Source organism: Podarcis bocagei (genome assembly GCF_964188305.1).
Source record: "Podarcis bocagei genome assembly, chromosome: 15".
Taxonomy (NCBI): Eukaryota; Metazoa; Chordata; class Lepidosauria; order Squamata; family Lacertidae; genus Podarcis; species Podarcis bocagei.
In genome coordinates, this window is record NC_138141.1 from 3,292,963 (window position 1) to 3,310,631 (window position 17,669).

At 45.8% G+C, this 17,669-nt stretch overlaps 1 protein-coding gene across 1 annotated transcript in view; it reads right to left on the reverse strand.

The window, feature by feature from the left end:
* LOXL2 (lysyl oxidase like 2) overlaps positions 1–17,669 on the reverse strand; it is an 81,523-nt gene that overhangs the window by 27,382 nt on the left and 36,472 nt on the right. Inside the window, exons 4-7 of the mRNA XM_081171665.1 lie at positions 15,588–15,799; positions 11,227–11,446; positions 6,270–6,453; positions 200–351 (exon numbers count right to left, since the gene is read on the reverse strand). Coding sequence (XP_081027791.1) covers positions 200–351; positions 6,270–6,453; positions 11,227–11,446; positions 15,588–15,799 — 768 coding nt within the window. The remainder of the gene's footprint in view (positions 1–199; positions 352–6,269; positions 6,454–11,226; positions 11,447–15,587; positions 15,800–17,669) is intronic.

Genomic DNA, 17,669 nt, shown 5'->3' on the forward strand with positions numbered 1-17,669 from the left:
TTCCAACTTTTGCAGTAGCTGTGGAAAAGGGTGCTGGCTTTCTGAAATATTCCTGTGAATTAGCTCCTGTGAGTTAGCTCAGAGTTTATTTTCACACTTGCTTGTGTAGGGGAACTGTTGCTTGTGGAAAATATCACAAATACCAAAAAAAGCAGAAAAATTGTTCTCCCATTATAGACAAGACAGCTCTGTTCCTTACCTGGTTTTGGAATCCCATAGCTGGAACATTGCATCTAACAGAAGCATCTTCTTCATGAGTGCAACTTCCTAACTGGGTGCTGAATTTGCAGTCTGTGAAAGACTTTTCAAATCCTTTGCAATTTGCTTCAGTGACATGAATGGGGCCCATACCTTGAAGAAGAAACAGACATTCTCAATTTTCTACAGCAAGTAAGATGAAGAAACTTTGGATTTCAGATATCATACTTCAGAACTCTAGACTTATCAAATCCCAAGATCTAGAAACTTCAGCTACTAACCCAAGAAGACTACAGAGTAAGGATTTCTGCTAATGCTTCTTGCCACTTTTTAAAAACTGCTTGAGAAATTATTTCCAGTAGTTTATTTTGCTACAATAAAGAGGCCAGAAGGAAAAGAAAGGCCAACTTTCCACTTCTCCATCATTTATAAACTTCAGCTGGGGAACTGGAAGCAAAATATATATTACCCAGCACTTTTGGCAATTTCCTCCCCGCCAGGAAGCTGCACTTGATCAAGCTCTGACATTTCAGTGGGAACTAGGATACTTTTTCCAGGGCAATATAAAAGAACAGAAAAACAAGTAACTTCAAATACAGGTGGGCTGCTTGAGGAGTCCAAGATTGTTTGGCCTTCTGAGGATACAAAAGGATTCCACAGGATGTTTTGAGCTTGAATAAGGCTTGAATAAGTATTTTATCATTAAAAAAAATGTATTTGGTTTTTTGGGTGTAGAATGACTCACACTTCCCACTTTAACATGGATAAAACTGGGACCTAGTTAGCCAAAGTTGATTGCTTGTTAAGCCTGAAGCCCTTTCTCCAATAAATCTGTTGCAGCCTGGACCTATGTGTGTTTACTGAGAAGTCTTGTGGCATTGAAGTAGGCCCCTACAATACAATAGAGGCCTTAGCCTCTAACGCATTCATGATGATTTGTGCTCACAATGCTATTGGGGCAGTCACACGTGGTTCTGCTTTCAATATTGTCAGGGGTACAGGGACAGAGGCACAGGGAAGGCAGGAAATGGAGAGCGATGGAGAGGAATCCCAGGATAGTGAGGAAGAGGATAGCAATGACGCAGGGGATTCCATGAGTCTTTCCAGCGAATCAGAGGATTCCCAGAAGGGGGCGCCTGTGGTAAGGGCAAGGGGAGCCCCAGGGGGAAAGTGTCAGGAGCGGGGGGCCAGCAGGGGACCCCAAAGCGGCAGCTGGGAATCAGGGCCAGCCTCCCCACCAGAGCGCAGCGAGGGAGGGGGAGGTTCCAGTGTGTCAGAGGGAGCAGCTCCGGCGACAGAGAAAGGGGAGGGCTCAGAGGAAGCCATTCTCCCGGAAGGGGAGGAAAGCAGTGAGGGGAGTAGCATAACTGTCAAGAGGAAGGTTAGAGGTTGGGCGCGCGCGCCAAGTTCAAATGAGGAGGCGCGCGGAAGAACAGGGAGCCCGGAGGAGGAGGAGCCAGGTCCCAAAGCCCGCAGGAGGGGGCAGGAGCAGTCTGGAGACTCCGCTTCAGGAGAAAGCAGGAAGGGAGGAACCCCGGCGGGCAGAAAGACCCTGCGGAAAAGGAAAGAGAGAAAAAGGTGGAGCAGCGTTAGCTTATTAAACTGGTGTAGGGGAGGGACCGATTCAGAGGGGACTTCTAATGTCTAGGAGAAAGAGACGCGGGGCTGCACGCCTCGGTTGTGGAACCAATAATGAACTGCAATAAACATCCTTGTATATAAGAAGAACTTGGCGTTGGTCTTTTGTGAGCTGAGACCTGAGGCAGCCCTGACAAATATTATTTGCAAAACCCTGCAAAGGTTTTGGTGCAGCCTTAGTGTTTCATTTCCAGTGAGTGCCTATCTTGTAGGCAGCTGCCTAGATGTCATAGCTCTTCATACCACAGATATTTAGTGGGTGGTATGTCCTGCTTTTGTTGTATTACAGCCCCTCTGAAGAACAGTAATGTGGTAGTGTTGGGCACAATATTACAGAATATCACAGAACAACCAACAAAGTAGAATAAATCCACCACTGATGCGCTATTACTGTGTCAAAAACATGCTGCAGGATATACCTGGGATAAAGCACCAACCGGGGGGCGCTAAGGCAACACAGGCCTTTGGGTGAATCGGCTTCTGGGCCTGCTTCTTGGTATCCAGCATGCCCTGAATAGCTTGTGCAATTTGTACCTCATCCTGTCTTCTGTACCCACTCCTCATTTTCTTGGTGATAGCCCATCAAACTGTTATTCATCTACTACTAAAAACATCCTGTCTGTTTGCATGGACTCTCATCAGAGGTGCCAACTTGCAAGGCAGGTTTTTTTTTGGGGGGGGGCGCAGCCGGGAAGAGCCAGGGGGTGGAGCCAAACGCTTTGGCAGCGTGGCTTCAATGGCTGGAAGCTCCTCCTTCTCCTGCTGCTGCCACACTGTGCTTGGCTGGGGGCTGCTTCCCGCCTTCTTCCTCTCCACAGCAGCAGCAAGAGGAGAAGCCGCCGGCCACTGAAGCTGTGCCATGCTTGGCTCTGCACTCGGCTTCCTCCACCCCATGTTTTTTTGGCTTGGCCCCCTCCCAAAATATATTTGGGGGGAGCAAAAGGCTCTCAGGAGTTGATGCCCCAACTATCATATTGCAATGGCCCCCACATCCTGGTCATTGTCTAGCCATTCCTTAATTACCAGTCAGACCTGCAACAAATAGTGGCAGTGTGGGGGCTTTGGTTCAGGGTTCCAGCTAGCCAACTCTTTCCCCAGGATTTAATGCTGGCAGCTTTGGAAGAAAATGGTGCTACCATTCAGACTAAGCAACTGGAAAGGACTGTCACAATTCAGTTTTGATTCAGATATCCAGGCCTACCTACCCTTCCCATTCAGGGAGGGAATCACAGCCCAGTGGCAGAACACCTGCTTTGCATGAAGAAGGTTCTCGGTTCAATCCCTGGCACCTCTGGCTTAAAAAAAAAGTTTGTGATTTTCTTGACTTTTTAAGGACCAAGCAAAACATTTCCAACCAAGGGCAAAGTGCCTGAGCCAACACCTGTCCCAAGAACCCATGAATCAGAAGATGCCACCTTCTGATGGAGAGAGGCTTTGTTTGGGAGACTGTGGAGAAGAAGAAGCAGCTTTTCCAGGAGTCAAAGAAATGTATCATAGGCTGGGAGGGTGCAACTTACCTATACCCACATACAGTAGATGCATTTATCACATGCGCATTCTATTCTTCATCACAAAAGCTCAAAGCAGCATGTCTGGGGTTGTTCCCCATTTATCCTCACAGTAACCGGCTCAGGATCCTCTAGTGTGTTTCATTGCTGTGCTGGGCTTGGAGTCCTTGTTTTCTCAAGTCCAGCACTTTCTCCACTATACGAGTGTTTGCATGTGCAGGTGTATTTCTGTAGTTATAGCCTTTCACTAATGGCATACTCTGTAGACCCACTGAATTAATAGACATGATTAACCTAGGTCTATTAATTTCAATGGGTTTACTCTGAGAAGAGGTTAGTTGTATACAATCCATAATGTGAGGGTTTGGAGCCAACTAACTGATGTGAAAATCCCCAGTTTACCAGATCAAAGAATCCTAGAGATGGATCTGCCACGCAGGATGCAGTTATAGCATCCTTGACAGTGGGCTGTCTGGCATCTGTTTTAAAACCTCTAATGAAGGAGAACCCATAAATTCCTGAGGCAGCCTGCTGCACTGTCAAACACCCCTCACTATTAGAAAGCATCACCCACTGTCCAGCCGAAATATGCCTCTTTGCAATTTCTACCCATCAGTTCCTAGTCCTGCCGCCTTGAGACACAGACAACAAGTCTGATCCATATTCTGTTATGACAGCCCTTCAGATATTAGAAGACCACAATCACGTCTTCCCTTAATCTTCTCTTCTCCAATCTAAGCATATCCAGCCTGGATGGGTTTTAAGGACTTAAGAAAGGCCCCAAATTCATTTATGCTAACATTTTGCCCCCAACATATGAAGCCACCTTATTGGTTACAGCATTGATCCATCAAACTAAATATTGCTTGCTCTGGCTGGCAGCAGCAACTTGCCAAGGCCTCAGGTAGAGAGAGGTCTTTTTCAGCTCAGCCACCCAAGACGGTAAAAAAGAGAGAGAGAGTTTCCAGGGTCTGACTGTGTAATGTGGCAGCAGGCAGCACGTTTGAGCCCTTCACGTGGCAGCCAAACCTTTTCGTGTGATGGCTGGCACTTCTGCAGCCATAACTGCAATTAAATTCACATCAGAGAACTCTTGTGTGCTGCTTGGCTGGCAAGCTTGCATTTTTAAGATTCCAGAGAGCTGCAGTGTGTCTCATACATTTTTATTCCTTTTCCTTTTCCTTCACCCAAAACCACACAGTTTGGAGGCATCTCACCCTTCCATTATGTTTTATGGTGTGGTTTTTGGTTAGGTAGTGGATAGTAATACAGGCCTGGGGGCTGAGGAAGAGTCCATGGAAACGATTGCCTCACAAAGCTGCAAGGAACCTTCTTTCCCAGCTTGAGGACCACGCTCCCTGCTGGGGGCCACATGCCTGCGATGGATGGGGCCACAGGCAAAAGTGGGTAGAGCAGCCCTGGAAACCTTTACCCCGTGCACAGCTGGCTACTTTCTATCCCTGTGGTCCTCCAGATGCTGTTGGACTCCAACTCCCATCAGCCCAGGGCCGCATGGCCAATGGCCGGGGAAGATGGGAGCTGTAGTCCACCAACACCTGGAAAGTCACAGAGTTCCCCATCCCTGTTCAACACAAACACACTTCTCCATGCAGGCATTATCAGAGTTAATGATAACGCTGCTCTCTTCAGTTTAAGGACCTGCTCCAGCCAGGCCAAAGCACTCCAAGAACATATCCTTGGGGCTGATAATGCCTCTTGTTTGCCTGGATGGAGTTTGTGTGTCAAAAATTTGTTTTTTGTTTCCTGCTGGCTAAAGGTAGGAGCCACATTCATCGCCCCACCCGTTTTGCTGCTTCTGCTTCTGCCCTCTTTTGCCTCTGGGCTCATCCTCTGCTGGTATATGTCCCCCTGGACGTGGCCCATAAAGGAATGCAGATCTGGGCCAGAAAAGATGCCCACCTCTTTCCTAGCATGATCAAGACATTGAACCCAGGCCTGGGGTGGGATCAAGTGCACCCATCAAGTAAGCAAGTGGTTGTCATTCACATCTAGGAGGAAAAACAAAACTTGCAATGCAGGACAATGTTGCAGTGACAGCAGGAGCTGCAACTTCCCCAAGGCTGAATGTCCCAGCCTCCACTGATAAGATCCCCCACAGGTGAGATCAATATGTGTCTGTACAGACACACATTGCACCCCTCTGTGGGTATTCAGAATATCTGTGAGTATGGACCATGGTCTTGCTACTGCATAGGGACATAGGAAGATGCCTTGTTCCAGGTCAGACGACTTGCCCTCTAACCTGACATTATCTTCTCTACATACCTATACCTAAGCCCACATGGCTACCTGAAAGACCATATTCCCTCATATGAGCCTGCCTGAAATCTTTGGGGGAGACCCTTCTCTCAGTCCCACCACCCTCACAGGCACACTTGGTAGGGGTGCGGGAGAGGGCCTTCTCAGTGGATGCTCCAGACTATGGACCTTTCTCCCCAGAGAAGTTCGACAGGCTCCCTCCTTGTTGTCCTTCCACGAGCAGGTGAATACTTTCTTGCCCCAAGAGGCTTTTGGGAACCAACTGCTTTTAATGAAAGGCTGATACTGTGCTATTTTACTGTAATTATTTGTATGGCGCTCTCTCTCTCTCTCTCTCTCTCTCTCTCTCTCTCTCTCTCTCTCTCTCTCTTATGTGTGTGTGTTTAATTTTTCCAATGATGGTTTTTAATGTTTTTAGCTGTTTTTGTTTTTATCTTGAGTCAATACTCTCAGTGGCAGCAGCTCTCCAAGGGCTGCCGAGTTGCTGCCCAGCCCTAGAAGCTTGGTCCCTTTATTTTAAACCAGAGGTGCTGGGGATTGAACCTGGGATCTTCTTCACGCAAAGCAGGCGCTCAGCCACTGAGTTCTTCATCTTGCTGTCCTGACAGCCCACTCTAAAGGTTCCTGAACAGGACGCACGCTTACCTTGCCCAAGCCTTGCACCCATAATAGCCTCTTTGGCAGATCCAAAGCCTAGCTCTCGGCAGACCACACTTGCAGAAACGAGGTTCCACTGGTCATCGCAAACAGTTCCCCATTCCCCATTCATCAGCACTTCAATGCGACCTTCGCCAATCTTGGCTCCTCCCTTTAACCTCACCAGTGGAAACTGAAAGATAAAGACCAAGGGGGAAAACCCTTAAGTTCATAGGAATGTAACCGTCACAGGCAGCTGTCGATAACGTGGAGCAAATTGCTCCCTACTAGGAACTGGAGATGAAATTAACTCAGTTTATAGATGCAATTTCCCTGAATACACTACTGGAGGTGGCAAATTGTTGTTAAAACACACATTGTTTTGAAGGAGGGATGGTTAAGTGATGCCGCAACCTAGGGCATGATTCATTGTGGGGACAGAGGAGTCATTTTCTCACATTTTCAACTTTTAATTCAATTCTTCACATTTTCACAGCAATTTGTTATTTCTTTTTTGGAAAAAAATAATGAAATTCCGCATCATTTTAGTGATTTTTAAAAAATGTACATTTGTGTATGCAGTTTTGACAAATGTACACATTTCTGTAAAGAATCCCAAATACGATCCATTTTGATGTACACTTTATCCTAATATACACAGTTTGATACAAATTATTTGGTCAGAGATCTGCATCACAAAATTTGGGGAACGCTGAATCTTGAAGAATAGATGTGTTTTCAGTTTATATACTGGTTTCAGAAATGTGAATTAGGTAATTTCTCATTAAAATGCAAATAAAATTAAAAAAATTCCCTCCCCCAACATATGGGCGCTTCAAGGAATATGAGGTAGTTCTTGGCCTTCTACTTTTTAACTCTGCCTTAAAGGGACAGATTAGGCTTCTCAGCAGTCGACAGGTCAAGAGGAGCTTCTGTGCCCCCTCCCTATGATTAGCTGAAGCAGACGAGATTGTGTAATCCTAACACATTTGTGCACATTTTCTAAATTTGGATGAAGGAGGGAGAAGAGATGAACTTGCATGGTTAATTTGATTTCTTTGACAGAATTTTGTATCAGGTATAAAGATCTCATCTTTTCAGCCTTTACTGATAATGATAATGATTGTTGAATTCCAGCTCCTGAAAAGTTGGAATTAAAAAGAGACCCAGCTATGCCCACTCAGGAGTATCTAAATCTCATGTTCCTTCAGGCCCCCAAATCCAACAAGAATATCAACAGCTACGAGCCATAGGAAATATTTTAAATAAACTGAAAACAGGTTCCTCATCCAAGGACATGATGTACATACTCCACCATAAGGTTAGAGGACTGAAAATCCATGCTTCTATATAAAAAACAAATAGAGCAATTCTTGGTGCTGAAATAAATGCACTCTCTGATGACTTACAGGATAACAGGGCTGTTCCAGGAACTCCACCCCAGCTAGGTTGGTCTGAAATTCCATTAGGAAAAAAAACCTCCTTCTCCCACAGAACCCAGGTGTTTTGTGGATGCATTTTGGAATCAAATGATGGTGTGATGGACAGCTGAGCCAGACCAGAGTCTGGTGATGCAGTGCCTCAGAATTACACCAGAGGGCTGAAGCCTCTGTCTGATTGGTTACCAAAAGGGGGTGGAGCCAGTGTTTTGGGAGGGAGAATAAAAGGATAGTTTCTAAGACAGTTGAGCAGATAGTTAGAGGGAAAGAGCTGGAGCAATAGTCAGTTCTGGTCTGTGTGTGACAGCCGGATCCGCATCAACTGCACAGCTCCCTTTGACAGCGGGGGGAGAGAAAGGGCTGGCTGGGGGGGGGGGGAGAGCAGCTTGGGGGAGGGAGAGAACTTTTGCCTCCCTTTCCTTCCCCCCCCCACGTCCAATTAGCCACCACCTTCCCCACTGCACCCCGCGCATGCTCCTGCTCCCTCCAATGACAATGGATAGATCACTGCCAGTTTTTTATACTGGGAACAGACTGCAACCTTTTGGAAGTTGGAAGTGCCTGGCCGGGGCTAATCAATCCAGCTCCATAGATCTGTCTGCAACCTAAATGGCATCATGCTTCCTGTGTTGCAATTTCTATCTCTGCTATGAATGTAGGAAGCAGGGGTCAGCAAACTTTTTCAGCAGGGGGCCAGTCCACTGTCCCTCAGACCTTGTGGGGGGCCAGATTATATTTTGAAAAAAATATATGAACAAATTCCTATGCCCCACAAGTAACCCAGAGGTGCATTTTAAATAAAAGGACACATTCTACTCATGTAAAAACATGCTGATTCCTGGACCGTCTGTGAGCTGGATTGAGAAGGCAATTGGGCCAGATTCGTCCCCAGGGCCTTAGTTTGCCTACCCATGCATTAAAGTGTGGCAGCTTTTTTATACAAGATGGGATCATGGATCCATAATCTCCAGGAGTGCTGCTAACCAGTTTCACCAGCATCAAACATTCATCTATATATAAAAAAAACCCCAAACCAACGCTTGTACTGTATGTTCCTTTGGGTAGTTTATCTGTTACAAGTCACAGTTATATAACGGAAAGGAATTGTCCACATTTAACATCTACATAGCAAGAATAGCAGACAGCACGAGAGAAACAAGGAGCTGCAAGTTCAGCCAAGCCAGCCAGCTCAGCAGTCAGTTGGCTTGAGCAGAAGAATTTTGAACAAGAATGTGGCAAGTGTTTTGCCAAGAGCCTTGCCATTTCCAGCACTAAATGGAACATACGCTGTCCTCAGTCAAAAAGCATCCCAGGTCAAAACAGGAGGGAGGCTATAAACGAGGCCTTGCACAATAGGAACACTTGCATCATTACAGTACAAATGTTGCTCTGATGGACTGAAGACAGATGCAACTTTTTAAGAGTAGTAAATGTAGCTTGAGTTGAGTACATCTTCCCTACTGACAAACAAACTTGCATTTCTGTTCTAGAGTGGTAAGCTTTGGAAAACAAGAGGTTCAACGTGGTTGTTGCTTTCCTGCACCATTCACTCTGAATTGGGGTGAGGGGCCAGTTGTTACGAGTAATCATTGGTTAATGCCCATGATATCACCAACGAAACCATCCCTTAATTCCTGGACCACTTTTGCAACTGGATAGATAGATGATAGATAGATCGTTCGATGGATAGATAGATAGATGATAGATAGATAGCAGTTTTAAAGATGGATTCATACAGTGGTACCTTGGGTTAAGAACTTAATTCATTCCAGAGGTCCATTCTTAACCTGAAACTGTTCTTAACCTGAGGTACCACTTTAGCTAATGGGGCCTCCTGCTGCTGCCACGTCACCACCGCACAATTTCTGTTCTCATCCTGAAGCAAAGTTCTTAACCCAAGGTACTATTTCTGGGTTAGTGGAGTCTGTAACCTGAAGCGTCTGTAACCCGACGTACCACTGTACTGTGGTTGGACAATCTACTAAGGCAACTGCTGAGAACACTGTTATCCCATCACTGCATCCCAGAGAGTATGTGTATTCCTACAGCTCTGTAAATAATGCCCAAATATGCACAAGGAATTCATGGAAATGTGCTATGAGTCACACTGGAATATCTTATCCCATTGCTCATGATTGTGCAAACTTTCAGCCACATTAACTGTGAAAGAAATAGGCTTAAGCTACAGTGCTGTGGGCACTGATGTACCCAGTTTAATGGCAACAGCTTCCCCTAAGGACACCTGAAGGCTGCCATTTTGTGATGAGGATAACAAGAGTTTTCTTTTAGAGATCCATAAAGCTCTCACATGGTTCACTGAGGGTAAAGGATGTCAACCTGGTGCCCCTCAGCTCCCAAGATGCTGTGGCTGGCTAGAGCTGACAGGAGTTTGCAGAGTCCAAAGTGTCCAGAGGGTTCTAGGCGGACAAAGGCTGATTTACAGTGAAGACATGCTTGAATGCAAGTAATTCAGCGAACAGGACAGCAATAGTCCACTTACTCAGGCCCCAAACTGACCAGGTCATGATATCACTGTGCATCTCCCACTAGAAACTTGGCCAGGGAGTGTATGCCCTCTCCATGGCTGAAGAATATGGGCAGGCCTTCTTCCATTGGGAAATTAGCCAGTGTGGTGTAATGGATTAGACACATGCTTGGCCTGGGATTAGGGAGACACTGGTTCAAATCCCTACTCAGCTATGAAAGTCACAGAATTACCTTGGAGAGTCATTAGCTCTCACCACATGAACATAAAAAGGGGAGGGAGAGAACAATGTGTACAACCCTGAGACCTTGGGGGAAAGGTGGGATATAAATGTAATAAATTAATGAGAGACATTTGAGTCACTGCATCCAACTTGATGCAATCAGAGAATAACTTAGGAGCAGAATAAATGTGAGTTGAATGCCACCGCCCGACCTCAGAGCATGGGAAGTCAAACAAAGATTTATAATTTGGCATAACATTTGGACTGTTTGATTATTTTATAATTTGAAATGTTTTTAATGTGGTTTCTATTGGATTGTTAAATTGGAAAACTTAATAAATATTATTATTATTTTTTAAAAGATGCAGTCGGAAAGGTTGCATGGGCTGGAGACAATCAGGACCAAAGTTGGGTGTGGCTCTTCAGCCACAAGTTGGCTGTCCTTGGATCAGGGGATGGCAAGCAGACATAGTGTCTGTGTGGAGTCAGGCCTTTCCTGTTGCCTTCATATGTAGATTTAGATAAGAAAACATTTGTCTCAGTCATATCCACACCATTCCACTTTAACAGTCATGGCTCACTGAAGTTTGTCACAAGCTATAGCCCCCAACACCCTTAACAAACTACAGTTCCCAGGATTCTTTGTGGGAAGCCAAGACTGTTAAAGTGGTATAAGAGTGATTCAAACGTATGGTGCGGAGTGTTAGCTTAAGCCTTCCACATGAGCCACATGGTTGGTTGAGAATACCCACAGCTGATTTCAAGCTCCACAAATTTATTCTCCTCAGCAATAGCTGAACATATTTCTGTCTCTCTTACCTCGGGTTGGAAAGCTTTTCGGAAACCACTGCGGCTGCCAGGGGCAAAAGCACGACCAGGGTAGCAGCTCACCACGGCAGGCATCCCATTCTCACATGTTGCGTTCCCACTAGCTGTGCTGATGCGATTGCCCAGTTTGCAGCTGGAGATGTGTGCCTCATTGCCCGTGCAGTCCATGGAATAAGCCCAATAAGTGTGCTTTCTTCTGGCTGCCGTCATCCTTGAAGGAAGGAAGAAACTGGAATCACTGAGAGCCACATGCTGAGATAACAAAAAGTTGTGTTTAGCCAGATTAATTGAAGCAATAGGTTTGTCTTATGGGCCAAGTCTTGTGACACTGCTCACATGCAAGCCAGATAAATTCACACAATCAAATAAGCATATTCATCCAAATGCATATACAGGACTGTCTTGAACTGAGATACATGAAAGAAACAGGGAAGAAACTCATTAAGAACACATCTCTTATACATAAAAGAAGAGCTCTCAATTCAGGACCAAGGTTTGAGCTACTTCAATATGGCTTTAAGGATTCAATGTCTTGTATAGCAGGACAGGGGAACCTGTGGTCCTCCAGTTGCTAATGGACTCCAACTCCCATGAGCCCCAACAAGCTTGGCCAATGGCCGGGGACGATGGGAGAGCAAGTCCAACTGAATCTGAAGGGACCTGGGTTCACCATCCCTGCTACGCATGGCAGTGAAAATCTCAGAATGCTGTGTTGTGCAATGCTTTGAGGAAACCTTCCACTCTGCCTAAATCCACAATAGTTTTTTTAAAATGAATTATCTACTTGTGTCAGCAATTTAGACTGAATTGACAAATGCCCGAGAGTTGCTTGATGGAGGCAGCTGCTTGTGGTAGCCAGGATTTTGCTTTGGGGATTGATCTGGTAGTAAGGATTTGACTAGTGCTAGACAGACATTTCACTACAAATCCATGAAAGTAGTTTTATCAGTGGCTATTTGCCATGATAGCTAAAAGAGACTTCCAGGTATGCCTCTGAAGCTCAGATACCGCGGGGCCAAGGTAGGGAAGGATGTCAACAGCCCAGGTTCAATCACTGACTTGCCTGGGTCTGACTGAAAACCTGGAGAGCTGCTGCCAGTCAGTGTCAAAAATACTAAGACAGATGGACCAGAAGTCTGACTTGGTATAAGGCAGCTTCCTATGTTTCCCATGGACAATGGTCTTCATGTCCTTCTTGTGGGCTTCCCAGAATCTTCTGGTTGACTAGTGCATGAAACATGATGCTGGACTAAATACACCATCCAGAAGGGCTCTTCTCAACTTGGATGGCTTTAAAAGAGGATCAGACAAATTCATGGAGGGTACTAGCTACTAGCCACGATGGCTATACACTGTCTCCACCATCAAGGTAGCATAAAAACAGAAAAACCCTGCTGGATCAGGCCACTAGCTCCTCTAATAGAGCATCTCGCTCTCAAAGTGGCTAACCAGAAGCCGATGGGAAACTGCAAAACAGGACCGGAGTACAACAAGACCATACCAACTTGGGATTCCCCAAAACCACTATTCAGGGTTTCACTGCCTCTGTCAGTGGGAGTAGAATAATAAAAAAAGTAAAGGACCCCTGGACGGTTAAGTCTATGGGGTGTGGAACCCATCTTGCTTTTCAGGCCAAGGGAGCCGGTGTTTGTCCACAGACAGCTTTCTGGGTCACGTGGCCAACAGGAATAAACCGCTTCTGGCGCACGGAGGACTGTGTCAAGCGATCATAGAATCATAGAATCATAGAGTTGGAAGAGACCACAAGGGCCATCGAGTCCAACCCCCTGCCAAGCAGGAAACACCCTCAGAGCACTCCTGACATATGGTTGTCAAGCCTCTGCTTAAAGACCTCCAAAGAAGGAGACTCCACCACACTCCTTGGCAGCAAATTCCACTGTCAAACAGCTCTTACTGTCAGGAAGTTCTTCCTAATGTTTAGGTGGAATCTTCTTTCTTGTAGTTTGGATCCATTGCTCCGTGTCCGCTTCTCTGGAGCAGCAGAAAACAACCTTTCTCCCTCCTCTATGTGACATCCTTTTATATATTTGAACATGGCTATCATATCACCCCTTAACCTACTCTTCTCCAGTATGTGATAAAGAAGTGCTGCTGGAGTGGGAAGGTAAACAGTGCCTCCATGCACTCGGGGTAGAATATAACCATTGTGACTGGCAGTACATCTTGAATAGCAGTTGCACAAATAGGGTGAGTGCCGTTGAGCTCAGGTCCTCCTCGCAGGCTTCCTTCTCATGGACTTATGGTACAAGAATGATTAGGAAAATGGCCTCAAAGAGTTCAGTGAAACGAACAGTAGGATAGGAAACTCCCAGAGCTTTAAAGTTTGTTTTTCCTTTAATTATAAAACTGCACTGTCAAATGCAGAACCCAAATTACATTCCAGGGTGAGAGTTTGGCAGCAAGGACGATGATGAACTAAGTTGTTTTCTTTAGCGAAATGAGGCATCTGGGAATCTTTTGGCTTCCCACCATCATGAGGTTCAGCAGTCTCACGTGGAATGCCTCAGCACATAAAAGCTGAGGTTACGCCTCGGGAATGAAAATTCTTAGTTCTGCGGGCAAGGGGGGGTTCCTTTTAACCCACAGCCCCCAGAAGTACAGAGTCAGCTTATTGGAGTAGAAACCCAATTTGGAAACTGGTTTCCCAGCTGTGGAAACCACAGTGTCAATGGAAGGCCCCACCCTTGTGGAAAAGGCTATTTACAATATTATGCAGAGTGAAACCAGAGAAATGAGAGGCATGTTAACAGGCTTCAGAGTCACGTGCAAAAAAGACTGGATCCAAGTGACTGGAGACTTTGCTTTCCCTTTAAGGCAGTATGTGAAAATACAAAGACAGTATTAAGGAACACGCTGGGAAAAGAGAGAGCTGGTAGATACCAACCAACATGGGTAGTCTGGGGCTGGGCTCAGCATTTAGAGAAACTCATAGCTCACATCCCTAGCAAAATGATTCTCCAGCTTTTCTGCCTTCAGAGATCTCTATTCCACATCTCCCACAAAAATGACCTCCACTATTACAGAAGGTTCTGTGTCATGTTTAAATGTGCACACTGAGTTTCATGTCAGGCACATTTAGGATTGCTGAATATGTAAATTTCAGTTTCTAATTTTTCCAATATTAAGTTCAGTTCAGCACATTTCCATATTAGTTTGCAAACAAAGTCCTCCTTTAAAATTCATCAGCATGTTAGAGCTAATTTCTTCTACTATGCATATCTTGCATGCAATTTTCTCCAATATAATGCATTTTATGATTCCCCCCCCCCCACTAATATGTGCATTTATGTGCACATTTTAGTATGTGCATTTTTATACACATTGCTAGAACTGCATTGCAAAATTCAGGAAACACAGAAACTTTGCATGGATGAGAAAGTTACTAAGTGCTGCATGGGATACGAGCCATTGCCATCAAATGCCAGCCCATAATCTGCTCCCATTTAATCTGGAGATGTTCAGGTGGGGCAGGATGTAGTACTTTGGCACTGCCACTAAACCTCAACTTTTGCAAACCGCTGCTTGTAGGGCAGCAGTGCATGCAGAGCGCAGACTGACAAGATACAATTTATGGCAAGGAGCAGATGACCAGATATAGATTGACAAGGCACCACATCATGTCAGCACCATGTCAAAAAGAAGTGAGTTCACATGCGTCTCTCTCTCTCTCTCTTTCCTTCTTGTGGTGAATTCTTTCACAATGCATCAGGCTGAAATATAATCGGTGGGTTTTAAAGATTCCAAGAGGGGAGGAGAGAACTGGCATAAACATGTGATATTTTGTTCCCATGCACTGGACACAACACCAGGTCACCTGGAAGCACTTATTTACTGATGCCTGTGGAAAAAAACAAAAGCACCTGGCCTTTGAAAAAGAAAGAGCCTTTCCATGCTGCTTTACATGATTCTAATCCAGGAGCCTTTCTGTTTTGACTTTTCTCGCTAATGAAGAACAACAAGAAACATAGGCAGTGGAATCCTGTAAGCAGGAACCTCAGTGGGAAACAGCCTTTTGACAAGCCAGAAGAACAAGCAAAAAAACCGCAAATCTTGATCCTTTGGACCTCCCTCCACGGTTGCCCCACAAATCATGGTCTTCAGGCTGGAAAAACAATACAAACAGTTTCCTAACACAAGCTGTTCTGCAGCTGCCTGGGGGCCTCCCTTGTTATGAAGGAAGTTAAAGGAAGAAAAGAAGCTGCTTAATACATGGACCAGGGGGTGGGGGACACCAAAGCAATTTGCCTAGGGTTTTGCCACCTCATTTGGAAACCTCTAGCTCTAAGCAGGGCCCAAGAACACAACAATCCCCTTTTAAAACCCTCTCTTACTTGTAGACTCTGACATTGTATTTCTTCTCTGATGGAAATCCAAACATGCCACAGACAACACGTGAGTTTTTTGTGGTCCAATTCCTGTCACAGATGCGTTTCCAGACGCCCCCTTCTTTCACTTCCACGTAACCCTCTGTCACGGGAATGTGCTTGCGAATGGCAGAGAGGATGGGTCGGATCTGGGCATCTTCCACCTGGATGTTCATGTTCTAGGAAAAGGAGTTGGAGACAGGCAAAGGTTTGTTGCTAATCCATTGGCCACAACACAGATACAAAGCAAGCAAGAAATACAGATTTGTTACGTTGATAAAACAAATATTACTATTTATTATTATTATTATTTATTCAATTTATATACTGCCCTTTATCAAAAGATCCTAGGGCGGTATGGGTGGGTGTACACACATACACACACATACACACACACACACACACACACACACACACACACACACACACACACTGCTTTTTTATGAGGGTATGCAGGGGTACGCATACCCCTAAACATTTTGTGAATCTTTGTACTTTTGTCCATTTATTGCATTTATTTCCCCCAATTTGAACTATAGAATGGTGGTTTTCTTGAGTACCCCTAAACATTTTTTAAACAAAAAAAGCACTGCATATACCTGTGCATTAACTAAACTAACAACACTAAGTCTTCAACCAGGATTCAAACTGCTGCCTTGAGCGCCTCTGTGCTGACAGTGGGGCATTTGAGGTCTTTCCCCAATCAGGCCTCCCTGCTCCCAGAACTGCTCAGCAAGGCTGTTCTAAAGCCCTGAGGAATTGCAGAAGCACGGTGAGATGAGACCAGGATGGAAAATCACAAAAACCTTGGCATGGGCCTGGAAGTGATGGTGCATCCAGTGGACTCTTTACATCCAAGGCCTGGACTGGAGATCTGGTCATGGCTCTAGATTAGGGGTGGGCAATCTTTTTCAGTTGGAGGGCTGCATTCCTTCCTATGGGACCATCCTTGGGCAGCAAGTGGGGCCAGAGGCAAAACTTGGCAGGTCAATTAATGTGACTCTGACTTTTGCATAGTAGGCTACGTTCCAGCCCCACAAAAGTCAGAGGTTTCTACACCCACATACCCTGTGCACACACACATTTCTCAGTCCTCCACTGAGACAAGCTAGAGGCATGTTTCAATGTCCAAGGACACCTTCCAGCCAAGCAAAAGCACTTGAGGAAAACATGGAGCAGGACCAGTGGGGTGTGTGGCCTGGGAAAGAGAGGAGCTAATGAGAGTCCTGAAGGCCAGATAAGAGAGGCCTGGTGACAGGAGTGAGCCAGCAGTAAATTAAACCGAGCAAGTTGGAGTTAACTCTTTATTAGCAAAAACAGGATTTGCACAGGAGTGTCTGGCCTAATGAGCACAGCAACTCATCTCCGACAGGTCTTGCCCCCATGAAGCAGTTGCAGAGACGGGAGGTCCCTGCCTCCCCAAGTCCCCTCCTCTCCAAGGTTTACTCCAAGCAATCTGAGACTGCGCCTGTGTGAAGCTACCTTCTGCTCTGCCCTCTTCATGCCTCTTCTGGTTCTTGGAAACTGGGGGGATGGGGTGGCAGGAGCTTGTCACAGCAGGAGAGGAAGACACCTGTGCCTCTTCACCAGCCTGACTCATTTCTGCCTCTTGGTCTCCCTCCTCTCCTGCTTCCACTTCTACCTCTAAGTGTGGACTTCTCTCCGTCACAGACCACCCCACCCTGTTTCCTCTTCAGCTTCCAACACCTCCCCTTCCCCTTCTTCTCTCTCTTCTTCCTCCGACCACTCAGCCTTCACTGGGGGCTCCCCTGCTGGTTCCTCCCTAGCTGTCAACTTTTCTCTTTTCTTGTGAGGAATCCTATTCGGAATAAGGGATTTTCCCTTTAAAAAAATGGAAACATTGACAGCTATGGGTACCTCCCACCATTCCTCTGTGTCCAACCAGTCTGTGACATCTGTGGGGCTGCCTTTGGCAGACACAATCTAGACACAATCTACATGTGGGTGGCCTGGTCAGGGGTGGGGCTGGTAAGGAGTTTCCTAGACAAGCAACCAGTTAGTGTGTGAACACACGCACCCAGCCACTAA